Here is a 22,009-nt window from a genome sequence, read left to right on the forward strand (position 1 = left end):
GCCTAGAAATTGCACACTTGTATATAAACCAATCGAAGATGAGGATTGAGAGTTCATCTTGGTGGATTTTTCCTTTGATGAATATGAAGTGTCCTTCCTTATCTTTTTTGATGACTTTTAATTGAAAATTGATTTTATTTGATATTAGAATGGCTACTCCAGCTTGCTTCTTCTGACCATTTGCTTGGAAAGTTGTTTTCCAGCCTTTCACTCTGAGGTAGTGTCTGTCTTTGTCTCTGAGGTGTGTTTCCTGTAGGCAGCAGAATGCAGGGTCCTCATTGCGTATCCAGTTTGTTAATCTATGTCTTTTTATTGGGGAGTTGAGGCCATTGATGTTGAGAGATATTAAGGAATAGTGATTATTGCTTCCTGTTATATTGATATTTGGATGTGAGGTTATGTTTGTGTGCTTTCATTCTCTTTGTTTTGTTGCCAAGACGATTAGTTTCTTGCTTCTTCTAGGGTATAGCTTGCCTCCTTATGTTGGGCTTTACCCTTTATTATCCTTTGTAGTGCTGGATTTGTAGAAAGATATTGTGCAAATTTGGTTTTGTCATGGAATATCTTGGTTTCTCCATCTATGTTAATTGAGAGTTTTGCAGGATACAGTAACCTGGGCTGGCATTTGTGTTCTCTTAGGGTCTGTATGCCATCAGTCCAGGATCTTCTGGCCTTCATAGTTTCTGGCGAAAAGTCTGGTGTGATTCTGATAGGTCTGCCTTTATATGTTACTTGACCTTTTTCCCTTACTGCTTTTAATATTCTTTCTTTATTTTGTGCGTTTGGTGTTTTGACAATTATGTGACTGGAGGTGTTTCTTTTCTGGTCCAATCTATTTGGAGTTCTGTAGGCTTCTTGTATGCCTATGGGTATCTCTTTTTTTAGGTTAGGGAAGTTTTCTTCTATGATTTTGTTGAAGATATTTACTGGTCCTTTGAGCTGGGAGTCTTCACTCTCTTCTATACCTATTATCCTTAGGTTTGATCTTCTCATTGAGTCCTGGATTTCCTGTATGTTTTGGACCAGTAGCTTTTTCTGTTTTACATTATCTTTGACCGTTGTGTCAATGATTTCTATGGAATCTTCTGCTCCCGAGATTCTCTCTTCCATCTCTTGTATTCTGTTGGTGAAGCTTGTATCTACAGCTCCTTGTCTTTTCTTTTGATTTTCTATGTCCAGGGTTGTTTCCATGTGTTCTTTCTTTCTTTTTTTTTTTTTTATTAACTTGAGTATTTCTTATATACATTTCGAGTGTTATTCCCTTTCCCGGTTTCCGGGCAAACATTCCCCTCCCCCCTCCCCTTCCTTATGGGTGTTCCCCTCCCAACCCTCCCCCCATTGCCGCCCTCCCCCCATAGACTAGTTCACTGGGGGTTCAGTCTTAGCAGGACCCAGGGCTTCCCCTTCCACTGGTGCTCTTACTAGGATATTCATTGCTACCTATGGGGTCAGAGTCCAGGGTCAGTCCATGTATAGTCTTTAGGTAGTGGCTTAGTCCCTGGAAGCTCTGGTTGCTTGGCATTGTTGTACTTTTGGGGTCTCGAGCCCCTTCAAGCTCTTCCAGTTCTTTCTCTGATTCCTTCAATAGGGGACCTATTCTCAGTTCAGTGGTTTGCTGCTGGCATTCGCCTCTGTATTTGCTGTATTCTGGCTGTGTCTCTCAGGAGAGATCTACATCCGGCTCCTGTTGGTCTGCACTTCTTTGCTTCATCCATCTTGTCTAATTGGGTGGCTGTATATGTATGGGCCACATGTGGGGCAGGCTCTGAATGGGTGTTCCTTCAGTCTCTGTTTTAATCTTTGCCTCTCCCTTCCCTGCAAAGGGTATTCTTTTTCCTCATTTAAAGAAGGAGTGAAGCATTCACATTTTGATCATCCGTCTTGAGTTTCGTTTGTTCTAGGGATCTAGGGTAATTCAAGCATTTGGGCTAATAGCCACTTATCAATTAGTGCATACCATGTATGTCTTTCTGTGATTGGGTTAGCTCACTCAGGATTATATTTTCCAGTTCCAACCATTTGCCTACGAATTTCATAAACTCGTTGTTTTTGATAGCTGAGTAATATTCCATTGTGTAGATGTACCACATTTTCTGTATCCATTCCTCTGTTGAAGGGCATCTGGGTTCTTTCCATTTTCTGGCTATTATAAATAAGGCTGCGATGAACATAGTGGAGCACGTGTCTCTTTTATATGTTGAGGCATCTTTTGGGTATATGCCCAAGAGAGGTATAGCTGGATCCTCAGGCAGTTCAATGTCCAATTTTCTGAGGAACCTCCCGACTGATTTCCAGAATGGTTTTACCAGTCTGCAATCCCACCAACAATGGAGGAGTGTTCCTCTTTCTCCACATCCTCGCCAGCATCTGCTGTCACCTGAGTTTTTGATCTTAGCCATTCTCACTGGTGTGAGGTGAAATCTCAGGGTTGTTTTGATTTGCATTTCCCTTATGACTAAAGATGTTGAACATTTCTTTAGGTGTTTCTCAGCCATTCGGCATTCCTCAGCTGTGAATTCTTTGTTTAGCTCTGAACCCCATTTTTTAATAGGGTTATTTGTTTCCCTGCGGTCTAACTTCTTGAGTTCTTTGTATATTTTGGATATAAGGCCTCTATCTGTTGTAGGGTTGGTAAAGATCTTTTCCCAATCTGTTGGTTGCCGTTTTGTCCTAACCACAGTGTCCTTTGCCTTACAGAAGCTTTGCAGTTTTATGAGATCCCATTTGTCAATTCTAGATCTTAGAGCATAAGCCATTGGTGTTTTGTTCAGGAAATTTTTTCCAGTGCCCATGTGTTCCAGATGCTTCCCTAGTTTTTCTTCTATTAGTTTGAGTGTGTCTGGTTTGATGTGGAGGTCCTTGATCCACTTCGACTTAAGCTTTGTACAGGGTGATAAGCATGGATCGATCTGCATTCTTCTACATGTTGCCCTCCAGTTGAACCAACACCATTTGCTGAAAATGCTATCTTTTTTCCATTGGATGGTTTTGGCTCCTTTGTCAAAAATCAAGTGACCATAGGTGTGTGGGTTCATTTCTGGGTCTTCAATTCTATTCCATTGGTCTATCTGTCTGTCTCTGTACCAATACCATGCAGTTTTTATCACTATTGCTCTGTAATACTGCTTGAGTTCAGGGATAGTGATTCCCCCTGAAGTCCTTTTATTGTTGAGGATAGCTTTAGCTATCCTGGGTTTTTTGTTATTCCAGTTGAATTTGCAAATTGTTCTGTCTAACTCTTTGAAGAATTGGATTGGTATTTTGATGGGGATTGCATTGAATCTGTAGATTGCTTTTGGTAAAATGGCCATTTTTACTATATTAATCCTGCCAATCCATGAGCATGGGAGATCTTTCCATCTTCTGAGGTCTTCTTCAATTTCTTTCTTCAGTGACTTGAAGTTCTTATTGTACAGATCTTTTACTTGCTTGGTTAAAGTCACACCGAGGTACTTTATATTATTTGGGTCTATTATGAAGGGTGTCGTTTCCCTAATTTCTTTCTCGGCTTGTTTCTCTTTTGTATAGAGGAAGGCAACTGATTTATTTGAGTTAATTTTATACCCAGCCACTTTGCTGAAGTTGTTTATCAGCTTTAGTAGTTCTCTGGTGGAACTTTTGGGATCACTTAAATATACTATCATGTCATCTGCAAATAGTGATATTTTGACCTCTTCTTTTCCGATCTGTATCCCCTTGATCTCCTTTTGTTGTCTGATTGCTCTGGCTAGAACTTCAAGAACTATATTGAATAAGTAGGGAGAGAGTGGGCAGCCTTGTCTAGTCCCTGATTTTAGTGGGATTGCTTCAAGTTTCTCTCCATTTAGTTTAATGTTAGCAACTGGTTTGCTGTATATGGCTTTTACTATGTTTAGGTATGGGCCTTGAATTCCTATTCTTTCCAGGACTTTTATCATGAAGGGGTGTTGAATTTTGTCAAATGCTTTCTCAGCGTCTAATGAAATGATCATGTGGTTCTGTTCTTTCAGTTTGTTTATATAATGGATCACGTTGATGGTTTTCCGTATATTAAACCATCCCTGCATGCCTGGGATGAAGCCTACTTGATCATGGTGGATGATTGTTTTGATGTGCTCTTGAATTCGGTTTGCCAGAATTTTATTGAGTATTTTTGCGTCGATATTCATAAGGGAAATTGGTCTGAAGTTCTCTTTCTTTGTTGTGTCTTTGTGTGGTGTAGGTATAAGAGTAATTGTGGCTTCGTAGAAGGAATTCGGTAGGGCTCCATCTGTTTCAATTTTGTGGAATAGTTTGGATAATATTGGTATGAGGTCTTCTATGAAGGTTTGATAGAATTCTGCACTAAACCCGTCTGGACCTGGGCTCTTTTTGGTTGGGAGACCTTTAATGACTGCTTCTATTTCCTTAGGAGTTATGGGGTTGTTTAACTGGTTTATCTGTTCCTGATTTAACTTCGATACCTGGTATCTGTCTAGGAAATTGTCCATTTCCTGAAGATTTTCAAATTTTGTTGAATATAGGTTTTTATAGTAAGATCTGATGATTTTTTTGAATTTCCTCTGAATCTGTAGTTATGTCTCCCTTTTCATTTCTGATTTTGTTAATTTGGACGCACTCTCTGTGTCCTCTCGTTAGTCTGGCTAAGGGTTTATCTATCTTGTTGATTTTCTCAAAGAACCAACTTTTGGTTCTGTTGATTCTTTCTATGGTCCTTTTTGTTTCTACTTGGTTGATTTCAGCTCTGAGTTTGATTATTTCCTGCCTTCTACTCCTCCTGGGTGTATTTGCTTCTTTTTGTTCTAGAGCTTTTAGGTGTGCTGTCAAGCTGCTGACATATGCTCTTTCCTGTTTCTTTCTGCAGGCACTCAGCGCTATGAGTTTTCCTCTTAGCACAGCTTTCATTGTGTCCCACAAGTTTGAGTATGTTGTATCTTCATTTTCATTAAATTCTAAAAAGTTTTTAATTTCTTTCTTTATTTCTTCCTTGACCAGGTTATCATTGAGTAGAGCATTGTTCAATTTCCACGTATATGTGGGCATTCTTCCCTTATTGTTATTGAAGACCAGTTTTATGCCGTGGTGGTCCGATAGCACGCATGGGATTATTTCTATCTTTCTGTACCTGTTGAGGCCTGTTTTTTGACCAATTATATGGTCAATTTTGGAGAAAGTACCATGAGGAGCTGAGAAGAAGGTATATCCTTTTGCTTTAGGATAGAATGTTCTATAAATATCCGTTAAGTCCATTTGGCTCATGACTTCTCTTAGTCTGTCGACATCACTGTTTAATTTCTGTTTCCATGATCTGTCCATTGATGAGAGTGGGGTGTTGAAATCTCCCACTATTATTGTGTGAGGTGCAATGTGTGTTTTGAGCTTTAGTAAGGTTTCTTTTACGTATGTAGGTGCCCTTGTATTTGGGGCATAGATATTTTAGATTGAGAGTTCATCTTGGTCGGTTTTTCCTTTGATGAAAATGAAGTGTCCTTCCTTATCTTTTTTGATGACTTTTAGTTGGAAATTGATTTTATTTGATATTAGAATGGCTACTCCAGCTTGCTTCTTCTGACCATTTGCTTGGAAAGTTGTTTTCCAGCCTTTCACTCTGAGGTAGTGTCTGTCTTTGTCTCTGAGGTGTGTTTCCTGTAGGCAGCAGAATGCAGGGTCCTCGTTGCGTATCCAGTTTGTTAATCTATGTCGTTTTATTGGGGAGTTGAGGCCATTGATATTGAGAGATATTAAGGAATAGTGATTATTGTTTCCCTTTATATTCATATTTGGATGTGAGGTTATGTTTGTGTGCTTTCATTCTCTTTTTTTGTTGCCAAGACGATTAGTTTCTTGCTTCTTCTAGGGTATAGCTTGCCTCCTTATGTTGGGCTTTACCATTTATTATCCTTTGTAGTGCTGGATTTGTGGAAAGATATTGTGTAAATTTGGTTTTGTCATGGAATATCTTGGTTTCTCCATCAATGTTAATTGAGAGTTTTGCTGGATACAGTAACCTGGGCTGGCATTTGTGTTCTCTTAGGGTCTGTATGCCATCAGTCCAGGATCTTCTGGCCTTCATAGTTTCTGGCGAGAAGTCTGGTGTGATTCTGATAGGTCTCCCTTTATATGTTACTTGACCTTTTTCCCTTACTGCTTTTAATATTCTTTCTTTATTTTGTGCGTTTGGTGTTTTGACAATTATGTGACGGGAGGTGTTTCTTTTCTGGTCCAATCTATTTGGAGTTCTGTAGGCTTCTTGTATGTCTATGGGTATCTCTTTTTTTAGGTTAGGGAAGTTTTCTTCTATGATTTTGTTGAAGATATTTACTGGTCCTTTGAGCTGGGAGTCTTCACTCTCTTCTATACCTATTATCCTTAGGTTTGATCTTCTCATTGAGTCCTGGATTTCCTGTATGTTTTGGACCAGTAGCTTTTTCTGTTTTACATTATCTTTGACAGTTGAGTCAATGATTTCTATGGAATCTTCTGCTCCCGAGATTCTCTCTTCCATCTCTTGTATTCTGTTGGTGAAGCTTGTATCTACAGCTCCTTGTCTCTTCTTTTGGTTTTCTATGTCCAGGGTTGTTTCCATGTGTTCTTTCTTGATTGCTTCTATTTCCATTTTTAATTCCTTCAACTGTTTGATTGTGTTTTCCTGGAATTCTTTCAGGGATTTTTCGATTCCTCTCTGTAGGCTTCTACTTGTTCTCTAAGGGAGTTCTTTATGTCTTTCTTGAAGTCCTCCAGCATCATGATCAAATATGATTTTGAAACTAGATCTTGCTTTTCTGGTGTGTTTGGATATTCCGTGTTTGCTTTGGTGGGAGAATTGGGCTCCGATGATGCCATGTAGTCTTGGTTTCTGTTGCTTGTGTTCCTGCGCTTGCCTCTCGCCATCAGATTATCTCTAGTGTTACTTTGTTCTGCTATTTCTGACAGTGGGTAGACTGTCCTATAAGCCTGTGTGTCAGGAGTGCTGTAGACCTGTTTTCCTCTCTTTCAGTCAGTTATGGGGACAGAGTGTTCTGCTTTCGGGCGTGTAGTTTTCCCTCTCTACAGGTCTTCAGCTGTTCCTGTGGGCCTGTGTCTTGAGTTCACCAGGCACCTTTCTTGCAGCAGAAAATTTGGTCTTACCTGTGGTCCTGAGGCTCAAGTTCGCTCGTGGGGTGCTGCCCACGGGCTCTCTGCAGCGGCAGCAACCAGGAAGACCTGTGCCGCCCCTTCCGGGAGCTTCAGTGCACCAGGGTTCCAGATGGTCTTTGGCTTTTTCCTCTGGCGTCCGAGATGTGTGTGCAGGGAGCAGTCTCTTCTGGTTTCCCAGGCTTGTCTGCCTCTCTGAAGGTTTAGCTCTCCCTCCCATGGGATTTGGGTGCAGAGAACTGTTTATCGGGTCTGTTTCTTTCAGGTTCCAGAGGTGTCTCAGGCAGGGGTCCTGCCGCTCCTGGGCCCTCCCTCACGGGAGCTCAGAGGCCTTATACAGTTTCCTCTTGGGCCAGGGATGTGGGCAGGGGTGAGCAGTGTTGGTGGTCTCTTCCGCTCTGTAGCCTCAGGAGTGCCCACCTGATCAGGCGGTTGGGTCTCTCTCTCACCGGGTCTGGGAGCAGTGAGCTGCTGTGGGCCGGGATCCGCGGGTGTGGGACCCCATGTGTTCTTTCTTGATTGCTTCTATTTCCATTTTTAATTCCTTCAACTGTTTGATTGTGTTTTCCTGGAATTCTTTCAGGGATTTTTGCGATTCCTCTCTGTAGGCTTCTACTTGTTCTCTAAGGGAGTTCTTTATGTCTTTCTTGAAGTCCTCCAGCATCATGATCAAATATGATTTTGAAACTAGATCTTGCTTTTCTGGTGTGTTTGGATATTCCGTGTTTGCTTTGGTGGGAGAATTGGGCTCCGATGATGCCATGTAGTCTTGGTTTCTGTTGCTTGTGTTCCTGCGCTTGCCTCTCGCCATCAGATTATCTCTAGTGTTACTTTGTTCTGCTATTTCTGACAGTGGGTAGACTGTCCTATAAGCCTGTGTGTCAGGAGTGCTGTAGACCTGTTTTCCTGTTTTCTTTCAGCCAGTTATGGGGACAGAGTGTTCTGCTTTCGGGCGTGTAGTTTTTCCTTTCTACAGGTCTTCAGCTGTTCCTGTGGGCCTGTGTCTTGAGTTCACCAGGCAGGTTTCTTGCAGGGGAAAAGTTGGTCCTACCTGTGGTTCCAAGGCTCAAGTTTGCTCGTGGGGTACTGCCTAAGTCCTCTCTGCGGCGGCAGCAACTGGGAAGTTCTGAGCCGCTCTTTTCAGGAGCCTCCGTGCACCAGTGTTCCAGATGGCGTTTGGTGTTTTCCTCTGGTGTCTGGATGTGCACAGAGTGCAGTCTCTTCTGGTTTCCCAGGCGTGTCCGCCTCTCAGAAGGTTTAGCTCTCCCTCCCACGGGATTTGGGTGCAGAGAACTGTTTATCCGGTCTGTTTCCTTCAGGTTCTGACGGTGTCTCAGGCGCAGGGATCCTGCCGCTCCTGGGCAGCATGGTAACTTTTAATCTTACTAGTTAACCTAGAAATATTTAGTATATTACTGATTGATATTTAAACCAGATGTATTTTTACATAGCTATTAAGCAAGAATGCAACCAAACCTCCTTGATCTACTTGATTTCTGTATTATTGGTAAGTCCTAACATATTCTTTATTGAGTCATGCTAATAAAGTGGAAATATATGAGTTTCTACAGATACTAAAGATCACCACGTATTTAAAGTACAAGCAAGACATTTCTAAACTGTAAAATACATGAGTTACCCCATAAGACCCTTGTAACTTATGTTTAAGTATTGGGTTGTTCAACAGCTTCAGATTCTAGAAGGGACTCAGTTCTTTAAGTTCTTAAAATATAAAATAGTATAGTGTTTCTTTAAGAAGTTATATCTATGTTATTGGTTTCCTTTTTAGTGACTTAAGACAATGTGGCAGGTAGGATAGTTAAATGCATTGTTTTCTGTCTCTTTCTTTTTCCCAGGGTTGGGGGTGAAATCCAGGGCTTTATATATGCTTGGATGTGCTGTATGGATTAGCTACACCCCTCCAGCCAGTTTTAATCAGTGTGGCACCCAGCTGAATTCTCAGTACTTAGAAGTACTAGGGAAGCTGAGGCAGGTAGATCAATTGAGCGCATAAATTGGAGCCTAGACAACACAGTGAGATCTTGTTTCAAAGTTTAGAACAAAATGAGATTGGAATATATATATATATATACACATACACATGCGCGCGCACACACACACACACACACACACACACACATATATATATATATATATATATATATATATATATATATATATATATATGCTGGGAATTGAACTCAGGTCCTCTGGAAGAGTACCCAGTGCTCTTAACCACTGAGCTGTCTCTCCCGCTCCCATATTCCAACTTTTTTTTTTCCTATTCTTTTTTTTTTTTCGGAGCTGGGGATCGAACCCAGGGCCTTAAGCGCTCTACCACTGAGCCAAATCCCCAACCCATATTCCAACTTTTTAAAGAAAAAAATTCCATATGATTTCTTTAAAAAATTTCTTTAAAGATTAATTTTATGTGTAGGAGTGTTTTATCTACATCTCTGTATATGCAACATGTGTGTGCTTGGTATCCATTAAGATCAGAAGATGGTATCCTGGTGTTAAAGGTGGTTATAAATCACCTATGTGGATTCTGGGAACTGAACCTTGGCCTTGCAAGAGCAATAAGTACTTTTGCCACTGAGCTGTCTCTTCAGGCCCTCCATATGGTTGTTTCTCTCTAGTATTAGAATTCTTGGGGGTAGCTGACCTGGGTCTTAGGTGATTGATGCCAATGCTTCTGAACAGTTCCTGTGAGGTAAATAGTACAGAGCAGTAGATGGATTCTAGCACAGCGAGTCAGTGACTTCCTTACAGAGTGCTTCTTGATTTGCTTACCTGACACAAAAATTACTTACCCAAAGGCTGATTTTTCCCCTACAATTCAATCCAGTGTTTTGTTTCTATAACCTAGAATTTGTTCCTTTGCCCTACTCCCTCAAAACAAAAAGCAAAAAAACCAAACCAACAATCTGGCAAGACATTCCCAATCAACAGTAGCTTTCTTTCATCAGGATCCAAGTTTGGGGCTAATAGTGAACATGGAAACAGATGAAATAGTATTGTTAGAAAGCTAGAAAGCAGGAACCTGTGCTGATTAGCAGACTAAGGCTCTACTATTTGTCTATTTACAAAGGATCTTATTGTTGGGAGTAACGAAACGGCCCAGCAGCTAAGAGCCTGTGCTACTCCTCCAGTGGTCCTCAGTTTGTTTCCCAGCTTTACTTGGTGACTGACAACCTTCAACAACTATTTCCACGGATCCAGCACCTTCTTCTAGGCTCACCAGACCCTGCTTGAATCTGGTACATAAACATACATGTAGGCAAAACACTATTAATACACATAGCACCAATCAAATGTTAAAAAATTTAAAAACTAAGCCCATGTTACCGTGTTAATTGCATTGTTGTAATTTTCACATTAAGATGGAGGAGACAGCTCACTAGATAAACTGCTTGCCGAGTCAGCATGAGGACCTAGATTGAGATCCTGAGTATTTATGTTAAAAAACAAAGTGCAGTTGTATGTGCCTCTAATCCCAGAACCAAGGGCGTAAAAGAGAAGAAGCTCTCTGATAGCTGCTAGCCAACAATTTAAGTTGATAGAAGAAGCTGAGTTTCAGTGAGAAACCCTGTGTCAAAAATTAAGGTGGAGGGCTAGAGCGATGGCTCAAGAGTTAGATAGAGTACTTATTCTTGTTGAGGATATAGGATTAGTTCCCAGTATCACATGATGACTCAGTTATCCATAACTCCAGTCCATGGATTCAACATTCTCTTCTGACCTCCACTATGCACACACATGGTACACACACACACACACACACACACACACACACACACGTAAAACATTCATCACAAAAAAATAAAATAAACCTAAAAATTATTTTTTAACAAAATTGAGATGGACCACAAAGACCCCTGATGTTGACTTCTGACTTCCAAATACAGGACCAGGCATATGTGTCTGCATGTGCATGTGCACACAAATATACACATTCAGAAACAAAATGCATTGATATTAATGGCACATTAATAGTTTGTATGTTTTTTCTTTGTGTCTTTCTGTTGTTTCCTTCTAGTTCTGGGGGTTGAGCCCCAGGCTTCTTATATGTGGTACAGGTGCTGTACCAGTGAGCCACATCTCCAGGCTTTCGTTTTCTCAGACAGAGAAAACTATGTCACTTAAGCTGGTCTTGAACACATGGTCTTGTTGCCTCTGCCTCCGTGGTGCTTGGTTTAGTGGTATGCATGCCCAATGTACTGCATGCTATTCCCAAATTTAACTCGTATGTGAAACTAGAGTATATCAAGGCCCTTTCCTTTTCAATCCCACAGAGAAATCTGTAATGATTTTTGTCAGAGTTACAGGTTTGTTCTTGTTAGTATTTGAAGTCTTTGTACTCATGGATTATGGATTTTTTTCTGCTGCTGCTGCTAATCCCAGTGATGGGCATCTAGAGGGTTCGGTTCATATAAAAATTGCCTATTAAGATACATTGCAACTATTCTTCCCACACCCATGCTGCCTTATCACTCCCCTTCCCCAATGTTCTCAACTCAAGTACAAGTAAAAGACTCCCTTCACTGAAGGATAAACCAGCTCCTCAAAGGGTTTGTAGTATAGGAGGAATAAAAGGACATTTCTGTTTACCAGGGGATTTCTGAGACTAACCCAATGAACCTCTAAAGGTAAGCCTTAGGGAGGAAGAGCAACCTATCTAGACTTCTTTCCACTGAACTGTTCTCTCCTTCCCTGCCCAAATCCTAAGATGTATATTTGTTGTTTGTAGGGCATTGTTCAAAGAACTAGCAACATAGTGTAAAGACATGTCTCACCACTTGGTGAGTTTACATTCTAGTGATAGGAATTAATAAAGTACATGGGATTAGAGCTAGTTAGTGAAGAACATGACAATGGAAGGGGATAAAGACTGTTGGAGGGTGATAGAACGGTGCTAGCTTAAATAGGTTCATCAGTGAAAGCCTCTGAGTGCCTGACATTTGAGAGAAAGAGAGGAGAGAGTTCAGAAAGGATCTACCTCTATACGTATGGTGGGGAGCAACTCAGGAAGACCCGACCTCAACCTTGGGCATGTGCATACATGCATACACACATCACACATGTCATTTTAAAACAGGACCCTCACTGTTCTCTAAGGTCTGTCATGAAAAGGAACACATGCATCAATGGCTGGCACAGCATGCTAATCCCAAGGGTATAATAGTGGCACACATACCTTGGCAGTAACCAGAAGCTTTCTAATTAAAATTAAGTCTTACTCAAAAGGGGGAGATCATGCCTCATATTGGAAACCTAGATAACTACTTATTTCTACTAAAGTCGTGGTTATTGGAAGAGAATTACAACCATTAATTTACTAAACCTGCATAACCCCTAACAACCTATAAACATTTGTCCTTATAAGCACAGATAGTTGTAGTCTTTATCAAGGAAATTTCTCTTTGCAACAGAGACTGTTACAGAAAACCACAACCAATCAAAATGTGGAGACCAGTTCCACAACACTCCCACTCTAAAAGTTCAGGGAACATTTCAGAAAGATTGTAGGAGCCAGGGATCAGGGCATTTGCTGTGAGACTGTGTTTCCTAGTAATATCTGAAGCTACACCCATAAAGCCTTACCAGCATGATTACGCAGATGTGAGCTTAAAGGATGACACCAATGAATTGCCAAACCAGACAGAGAAAAAAAAGCCCGTGGGACTTCAATCCTACAGAAAGAACCAAGAACAACAGAGGAAGACAGAATAAGAAAGGTTGCCTTCCCCAGGCAAAAGCACAACCAAGTGGTTGTCCAGTAGCATATGATCAACCCTAAAGTATACGTACAGGTGGCAACTGAACAGGCGATATGTAGGACTGTATACCATACAGTTCTATGTATAAAATAGTTATTAGTAACTGAATTTGAAGGAGAGTGGAGAGATATATGAGATGGTTTGGAGGTGGGAAGGGAGAAATGCAATCAATTTATAATCTCAAAAATAAACATAAGATTCTTGTCTCTCCTCTTTCTCAAGTTTTTATCTGGTTATCACGTTAGTGCTTTCTGGTTAAGTTTTCATTTGTAGACATGCTCTATTTGGTTCTGAGAATTATTAAGAATAATTACAATACTTGGTTTAGTTTTTTTTCCTTCTGGCATTTTATTTTCCTGGAAGATTTTTCTTTTTCTTTGAGCTATTTTTTTTTAAATTTACTTATCTCTGATTTATGTCTCTGCTAGCATGTGTCTGTTAGTTTCCTGTTTGTGAAGAAATCTCTCTTGGAACCTTTTAGCTAGGACCAGCCTGCGCCTGTTGCCTGGCAATCATATTTGGACTTTATTATCGAGGGGTTCTTCTTGCCTGTTTTCTATGCTAGATCTTCAGTTGCTTGATTGTTTGTCTTACCAAGGGGAAGCTAGCAGCTTCTTGAGTAAAATGTAACAAGGAGTAGATTTTATCAAACTTTACAGTTCTGAAAGTCTTATTAATAAGTATACTGATTGAATTTTAGAATTCCAAGTTAGAAATATTTCTTCCATGACTGCATGCTGTGCCTCCTTTCTGTTTCCAGTGTTGATTTTCAAAAAGTCTGTAGCAATTCTGGCTGCTCCTTTGTGTGTATGATTTTACTGATTTACCAAGAAATGTATTAATTCCCATTTGTAAAGTTTTAGAACTCCTGGCTTTGAGACTGTTCACATCCATAGTGTGGGTTATTCCATCAGGTCATTCATTCTGGCAACTCTGGTTGTCTATTTTGATGCAGGGGTTAAACCCAGGGCCCTTGAATATGCTAGGCAAGTACTATCACTGAGTTCGCTAAATCCCCAGTTTCTCTCTCTATTCTTTTTGGGTCTTTACTTCATTCCTCTGGACTATTGTAAATTCTTAAAATGTTTTCTCTAATCTCTTCTGTAGGCTTTTTTTTCTGAAGTTTTTTCCTAATTTATATCCCGAATTTGAAAATTTCTTGAACTTACAGTTTTCATGATATCCTCTTTAATTTCTGAATTTTGTTTCATGGTATACTTCTCTCCTGAGTGTTTCAGATATAGAGCTTAGATTCTGCCATTAGAATTGGAGTCTACAAAGGAAGTTTAAGCATGCTGTTTTAAGTATGTAACAGGACTAAAAATGATCCTAAGGAAGCATGGAGGCAAAAAGGGCAGCTTTTTCCCTCAGAGTCAAAAAAGTTCACAAAATAATAAAGGTTAGCTGAGACTTACAGAGGTACTGATAGCAAATGGGGTGAACAAGGTGTTTCAAGACAGAGGGAGAAAACTGAAGAGATCTGTGAAAATTCACTGTGGCTGATCTGCTTCAGTAGGGGAGAAGCAGCAGGGGAGAAAACTTCACAGGTAGGTCTAAAGGAGATTTGGAGGATGCTTATTGTATGTAAGGGAATTTTGTGTATTAATTTTGAGTCTTTCCACTTTGCTAAATATATTATTTCTACATATACATATTCTCATTCTCTCTCTCTCTCTCTCTCTCTCTCTCTCTCTCTCTCTCTCTCTCACACACACACACACACACACACACACACACCATCTTTGAAAATAGTTTTTTAGGTCTTTTTCTTCAGTTTGGATTAATATTGGTGGTTTTTATTTTTATTAGAACTTGTTTTTAGATAAGTTCTCAAGCCCTTCTGTGTCCCAGTGACCAAGGTCTTCCTTTTATCCAGCCATGATGGGGTTAGTATTACTGAACCTATGAAGTGGATGCCAGGAATAAGGGTGGAGAAGGATCTAGCCAAAGTCTCAGGCTGGCATTATAAACTAGAGGTGGTTGGGAGCTGTGGAAATTAAGGATCCCTAAAACCCCCTTCATAGGATACCCTCTAAGAAGTAGGGATGTAACACCACTTCCACTTAAATTTTCTAACAGGAATCCCTTTACCCCACCTTGGTATTTATTGTTGTAATTTATTGATCTTAAAATACTGCATCACAGACTTTGTCAAAGAGAGAAAGACAGATCCTAGAGTTGTTCCCACTCTTCACTTGCAGGGGCCACATGGGGCCAGGTGCTGAGAGGAGCCTTCCTGTTCTTCTTCACTTATCTCTCTTTCTACAGTGGCCCCATGGATGGGTTCCATTCCATCTGCAAGTACCTCCAGAGGCATATCCATTTCATTTAATTGGAGTTGGGAGAGCATCAAGTCCTACTTTTCCCAGAGCAAGGGGGGGATATGGGCACAGTGAAAATACTTGTCTAGTTTAGATCATTCAGGTTGAAGCTGTAGCTATTCAGCCTCCCAGTTTCATAGGAAAATCATTTACCATTCAGCAGCTTGAAGAATTTATCAACAGAGATGTGAAACTATTGCTTTATGATCTTTTCATTAAAAGTTTGAAAACTAAAATAACCTGCATTTAATTATTTATTTTTCTACCTAATTTTAATTAAAAAATATAATTTTTATGAAGCCATTCCTTTAGTATTTGTTATTCATCCTTTTGACTTTATTATAGTTTAACCGATTTTTTTTCTTTTTTTCGGGGCTGGGGACTGAACCCAGGACCCTGTTCTTCCTAGACAAGCGCTCTACCACTGAGCCAAATCCCCAACCCCTAATTGATTTTTTTTTAACACAGTCTCACTGTGTGGTCAGGCTATCATCTGACTTTCTGTTTAGTCCAGGGTTACCCTGAAATTTGAACCATCTTGCTTCAGTCTCCTACATATTTGGATTACAGGCATATGCTGACAACAGTTTTGTTTCTATTATTTGTAATGTGTGTGTCATTAAGCACTGTTTAGTCTTGCTTAATTTTGAGTTTTATCCTAATGAAATCATTATGCTACTCGCTCTTTCTGTTCCAGCTGTGGACTGAAGTGTGTCTCTCCCAATTCCAATGTTGGAGCTCCAACCTACGGAATGGTATTGACTGGGAAAGAACTGAGTTTAGATGAGGGCATGAGGGTGGGGCCGTTAGTGTCTCTAACAGAGATGCTTCTACCCTCTGTCTTTGCTTCATGAGGACCAGTAAGAAGGAGCTCATCCATAGGCTAGGAGGAGAACCTTCCACCAGACATGGCTGCTGGTATTCTGATCTTGAACTTCAACCTCCAGTTCTGCCACAAAATAAACATGCAATTTAGGCCACCTGTCTCCCTTGTGCTGTCATGACAGGTTGAATCAAGGCACTTTGGTTTCTTACATTATGATTTGAAAATAAGAACTTCAAGACTCTGAAGAAAGAAATTGAAGAAGACCTCAGAAGATGGAAAGATCTCCCATGCTCATGGATTGGCAGGATTAATATAGTAAAAATGGCCATTTTACCAAAAGCGATCTACAGATTCAATGCAATCCCCATCAAAATACCAATCCATTTCTTCAAAGAGTTAGACAGAACAATTTGCAAATTCATCTGGAATAACAAAAATTCCAGGATAGCTAAAACTATCCTCAAGAATAAAAGGACTTCAGGGGGAATCACTATCCCTGAACTCAAGCAGTATTACAGAGCAATAGTGATAAAAACTGCATGGTAGTGGTACAGAGACAGACAGGTAGACCAATGGAACAGAATTGAAGACCCAGAAATGAACCCACACACCTATGGGCACTTGAGTTTTGACAAAGGAACCAAAATCATCCAATGGAAAAAAGCTAGCATTTTCAGCAAATGGTGCTGGTTCAACTGGAGGTCAACATGTAGAAGAATGCAGATTGATCCATTCTTATCACCCTGTACAAAGCTTAAGTCCAAGTGGATCAAGGACCTCCATATCAAACCAGATACACTCAAACTAATAGAAGAAAAACTAGGGCAGCATCTCGAACACATGGGCACTGGAAAAAATTTCCTGAACAAAACACCAATGGCTTATGCTCTAAGATCAAGAATCGACAAATGGGATCTCATAAAACTGCAAAGCTTCTGTAAGGCAAAGGACACTGTGGTTAGGACAAAACGGCAACCAACAGATTGGAAAAAGATCTTTACCAATCCTACAACAGATAGAGGCCTTATATCCAAAATATACAAAGAACTCAAGAAGTTAGACTGCAGGGAGACAAATAACCCTATTAAAAATGGGGTTCAGACCCCCAGTGAACTAGACTGTTGGGGGGAGGGGGACAATAGGGGGAGGGTGGGGAGGGGAACACCGATAAGAAAGGGGAGGGGGGAGGGGGATGTTTGCCCGGAAACTGGGAAAGGGAATAACACCCGAAATGTATATAAGAAATACTCAAGTTAATAATAAAAAAAAAAAAAAGAAAAAAAAATGGGGTTCAGAGCTAAACAAAGAATTCACAGCTGAGGAATGCCGAATGGCTGAGAAACACCTAAAGAAATGTTCAACATCTTTAGTCATAAGGGAAATGCAAATCAAAACAACCCTGAGATTTCACCTCACGCCAGTGAGAATGGCTAAGCTCAGGTGACAGCAAATGCTGGCGAGGATGTGGAGAAAGAGGAACACTCCTCCATTGTTGGTGGGATTGCAGACTGGTACAACCATTCTGGAAATCAGTCTGGAGGTTCCTCAGAAAATTGGACATTGAACTGCCTGAGGATCCAGCTATACCTCTCTTGGGCATATACCCAAAAGATGCCCCAACATATAAAAAAGACTCCACTATGTTCATCGCAACCTTATTTATAATAGCCAGAAGCTGGAAAGAACCCAGATGCCCTTCAACAGAGGAATGGATACAGAAAATGTGGTACATCTACACAATGGAATATTACTCAGCTATCAAAAACAATGACTTTATGAAATTCGTAGGCAAATGGTTGCAACTGGAAAATATCATCCTGAGTGAGGTAACCCAATCACAGAAAAACACACATGGTATGCACTCATTGATAAGTGGCTATTAGCCCAAATGCTTGAATTACTCTAGATGCCTAGAACAAATGAAACTCAAGACGGATGATCAAAATGTGAATGCTTCACTCCTTCTTTAAAAGGGGAACAAGAATACCCTTGGCAGGGAATAGAGAGGCAAAGATTAAAACAGAGACAGAAGAAACACCCATTCAGAGCCTGCCCCACATGTGGCCCATACGTATACAGCCACCCAATTAGACAAGATGGATGAAGCAAAGAAGTGCAGGGAGACAGGAGCCAGATGTAGATCTCTCCTGAGAGATACAGCCAGAATACAGCAAATACAGAGGCAAATGCCAGCAGCAAACCACTGAACTGAGAACAGGACCCCCTTGAAGGAATCAGAGAAAGAACTGGAAGAGCTTGAAGGGGCTCGAGACCCCATATGAACAACAATGCCAAGCAACCAGAGCTTCCAGGGACTAAGCCACTACCTAAAGACTATACATGGACTGACCCTGGACTCTGACCTCATAGGTAGCATTGAATATCCTAGTAAGATCACCAGTGTAAGGGGAAGCCCCTAGTCCTGCTAAGACTGAACCCCCAGTGAACGTGATTGTTGGGGGGAGGGCGGCAATGGGGGGAGAATGGGGAGGGGAACACCCATAAAGAAGGGGAGGGAGAGGGGTTGGGGGATGTTGGCCCAGAAACCGGGAAAGGGAATAACACTCGAAATGTAAATAAGAAATACTCAAGTTAAAAAAAAAAAGAGTATATCACAGTTTTTCCATTGTGTGAATGGAAGAAATGTGTATTATTTCAACTTTTTAAAGGGTCATTTTATAACTTTTCTTATTGGACATATTCAGAGCTTGTATATACGCCATTGCTGGTAGTTGTTTATTGATTTCAAAAAACTGGTTTCATAGGGGATAGAATAGTATGAGGAGTCTAAAATGTTGATCAAGGAAACTTTGGACATGGTAGTTAGTTTCACTTATCCTTGCACTGATGGGCTGAGAGTTTCTCTGCATTGAATTTTTGCTGTATCTTATACGTTTGCAAGGGTGGCTCTTTAGAGTGTTGGCATTGTTACTTTAACTGATGGTCGCTGAATTACTTTGAGGCTTAACATCTGTATGTTTGTTTATGGACCATGATATTCCTTTCCTCTGAAATCTTTGTTCATGATTTTCCTTACTTTTTTTAATGATTTGGGAAGCCAGTTCTTTTTTACTGGGATACGAATTGCTTAGTTGAGTTTAGAAAATATCTACTGGAACAGTTCTTGAGTTGGGGGCCTGTTTAAATAAATATCAATACATTAGACTCAGCCTCAATCTCTGTTTTCTCAAGTTTCAGTTTACCTGCAAACTTCAAGCTTTCTCTATTGTCCCTGCACTCAAATATAGTAGATAATGTTTCATTAGTTACCTAACATTACTTTCCTGCTCAGTTTAGCCATTTGTAAAGCAGCAGTCTTTAACTAGCTGAGGTCTACTTTCCTTTTTTACAAGTGTGTCTGAGTGCTCTGTTTCTCATTTGGTTTTGAAGAAATAAGTTGCTTTCATTGTAGTAGTAAACTATAATGATTTTTCCCCACTTCATCAAAAACTTAGTTTTTGTTTCTGTAATTTGAATCTGTTTTCCAAGGACCCTTTCCCCCTTTTCCAGATTTTTCCATATTAAAATTACTATCTTTTATTTTCAGAATGTCTTAAAATACTGTTAAACCTGTAGACTTGATGTTAATACACATGAATTCCTTCTTCAGAGTGAAGATACGCAACAGCAAATCATCAGGGAGACTTTCCATCTGGTGTCTAAGCGAGACGAGAATGTTTGTAATTTCCTAGAAGGAGGATTGTAAGTACAGCATTTCATGGGTTTTCTAATTTCCAGTGTGAAATGACAGTCTGTACTGCTATTGATGATGAAAATTCCTCATTATAATTAATTAAATTAGGTAATTTTGTTGCTACCAGTATTAGTTTTAACTCTAATCTATACACTTTTTAAGATATGCAAACTTTCTAAATTCCTTGTTATTTTATATAAAGTTAATATATTCATATAGTAGAATTTACTTATTATAGGTAAATATAAATTTTTAAAATAATTTTTCTCTCCCGTCTTAGTTCTTTCCCCCAGTTTCTTGTATATCCCTCTAGAAAGTGCATCTTACTTTTCATGTCTTTGCCTGTTGGGTTTTTTGGTTCAACATTTTACCTATAAATACATCTGGAGAAATGGAGCTCATTTGGTAAAGATGCCTGCCGGCTGCCAATCCTGATGCCTGAATTGGATCCCTAGAACCCATATAATAAAGAGAGCTTATTCCTCTCTCTCTCTCTCTCTCTCTCTCTCTCTCTCTCTCTCTCTCTCTCTCTCTCTAAAATGGGTATTGTATTCCTAGGGTGAATACACATAAAAATTCAGATCATATCCTTTATTTTATTATAAACAGTGTGTCTTTCAATTATGTCTATGTACTTATATACCACTAGTATAGATTCAGCTGGTAGATGTTTCTATTTTTAAAATGAAAAAAAATCTTGCTAAACTAAACAAACATTGAAAATATTTTTATTTTTATTTTTCATTGTTTGCAACATTGGGAATTAAACACAAGGCTTTCTGTATGCTAGGCAAGTGCTTTTCTGCTGATGTCCATCCCTAACTCTAAATAAATACTTTAAAATGAATGGATTTTATTGAAAGCAGCTTACTTCTAAATATTTCTAGAAATACTTTCTCCCCAATTATATAATTAATACACTTAATGAGAGTTAATGCTAAGAATCAGCTTAGCCTCATGAATGATAAAATGCATATTATAAAAAAAAATTGGGCAGCAGAACCCATTTTTGTCTGACCATAATGTTTCTTTTATGTGGAGAGTATATTTGTGCATCATCAGCTCCTTGTCATTGTTTGCATTTAAAAAGTGTTTTATCATGCTGTACTTAAACATGAAATGCATATTTATGATTTGTAGATTTTGCTGTTAACCCCACTCCAGACTCTAATTTAATGGCCAAGGCAGCCACTTGTGTTTCTGTTAGATCTCGGTAGGAATCCAGTTGTCTCTGCCATAGGCATTGCTTCTCTCTCTCATCTTTGTACCTTATCTCACAGACTGCTTCACCTTGCATAGTGCATTACACTAGGTAGACTGATCCAAAGAGGGTCCTGTTTGGATAGAATTATACCTTGAAATTGAGATTCTTTCCTAACCATATGAAAAACAGGAACCAAATACCATGTCTTTCTGTCTTTGTTATGGTTCTGAGTCTGGCTAGCCAGTTTACTGGGTCACGTTGTTCAAATCCTTGGAACTTCATTTTCGTCTCCAAAGAATCTAAGGAGATATCAGAAATTAGCAATTTCTATTTGTAAAATTTTACATACTGTATATCACCTCTGTATTGTATAGTGTTATGGTATCTTGACACAAACTAGAGTCCTCAGAGAGGAGGGAGCCTCAGTTTAGAAAATGTCTCCATGAGATCCAGCTGTAAGGCATTTTCTTAGTGATTGATGGGGGAGACCCAGCTCATTGTGTATGGTGCCATCTCTGAGCTGGTGGTCCTGGGTTCTATAAGAAAGCAAGCTGAGCAAAACAGGGACAGCAAGTCAGTAAGCCCCTCCGTGGCTTCTGCATCAGCTCCTGCCTCCAGGTTCCTGCCTTGAGTTCTTGTCCTGACGTCCTTCAGTGATGGACTACTATAGAAGTGTAAGTCACCTTAACCCTTTCCTCAAAGACTTGTGTTTTGGTCATGGTATTTCATCATAGCAATAGAAACCCTTTTCTATTAATGGCTACTTTGTAACATTTTTCAGAAGCATGGTCTTCTTTTAAAACATAAACAAACAAAACCTAAAATGAATTTGCTGATGTGCTCATTTTGCCCCTACAGTGAACAATAGTAACTGTTGTCATAACCAATCTCAGAATATTTAAAGTGCACATAAAGACTTTTAAATTAAACTCTTTCTAGACAAGTAACCCAGCATAGTAGGAATCCCTCATTTTTTCCCCCCAAGATAATTTCTGTTTTTGTTCTTACAGGACAAGAGAGAGTATGTACTTAGAGAAGTAGTTCTTTAGAGCTTATGAGTTTAGTGTTATG

At 39.8% G+C, this 22,009-nt stretch overlaps 1 protein-coding gene and 1 long non-coding RNA gene across 6 annotated transcripts in view; both read left to right on the plus strand.

The window, feature by feature from the left end:
- Ap3s1 (adaptor related protein complex 3 subunit sigma 1) overlaps positions 1–22,009 on the plus strand; it is a 68,901-nt gene that overhangs the window by 5,218 nt on the left and 41,674 nt on the right. For all 5 annotated transcript variants that reach the window (XR_005496019.2, XM_063277281.1, NM_001398642.1 and 2 more), the window contains exon 2: positions 19,651–19,742. Coding sequence is in view for 4 of the 5 variants with exons in the window: in XM_063277281.1 (XP_063133351.1) it covers positions 19,651–19,742 (92 nt within the window). In the remaining variant the exon portion in view is untranslated. The remainder of the gene's footprint in view (positions 1–19,650; positions 19,743–22,009) is intronic.
- On the plus strand, positions 6,198–10,909 carry LOC134482941 (uncharacterized). Its single transcript, XR_010059696.1, has 2 exons — positions 6,198–8,482; positions 8,565–10,909. It is a non-coding gene; the product is annotated as an uncharacterized LOC134482941 (long non-coding RNA).

The sequence above is a fragment of the Rattus norvegicus genome, chromosome 18 (genome assembly GCF_036323735.1).
Source record: "Rattus norvegicus strain BN/NHsdMcwi chromosome 18, GRCr8, whole genome shotgun sequence".
NCBI classification, from domain to species: domain Eukaryota; kingdom Metazoa; phylum Chordata; class Mammalia; order Rodentia; family Muridae; genus Rattus; species Rattus norvegicus.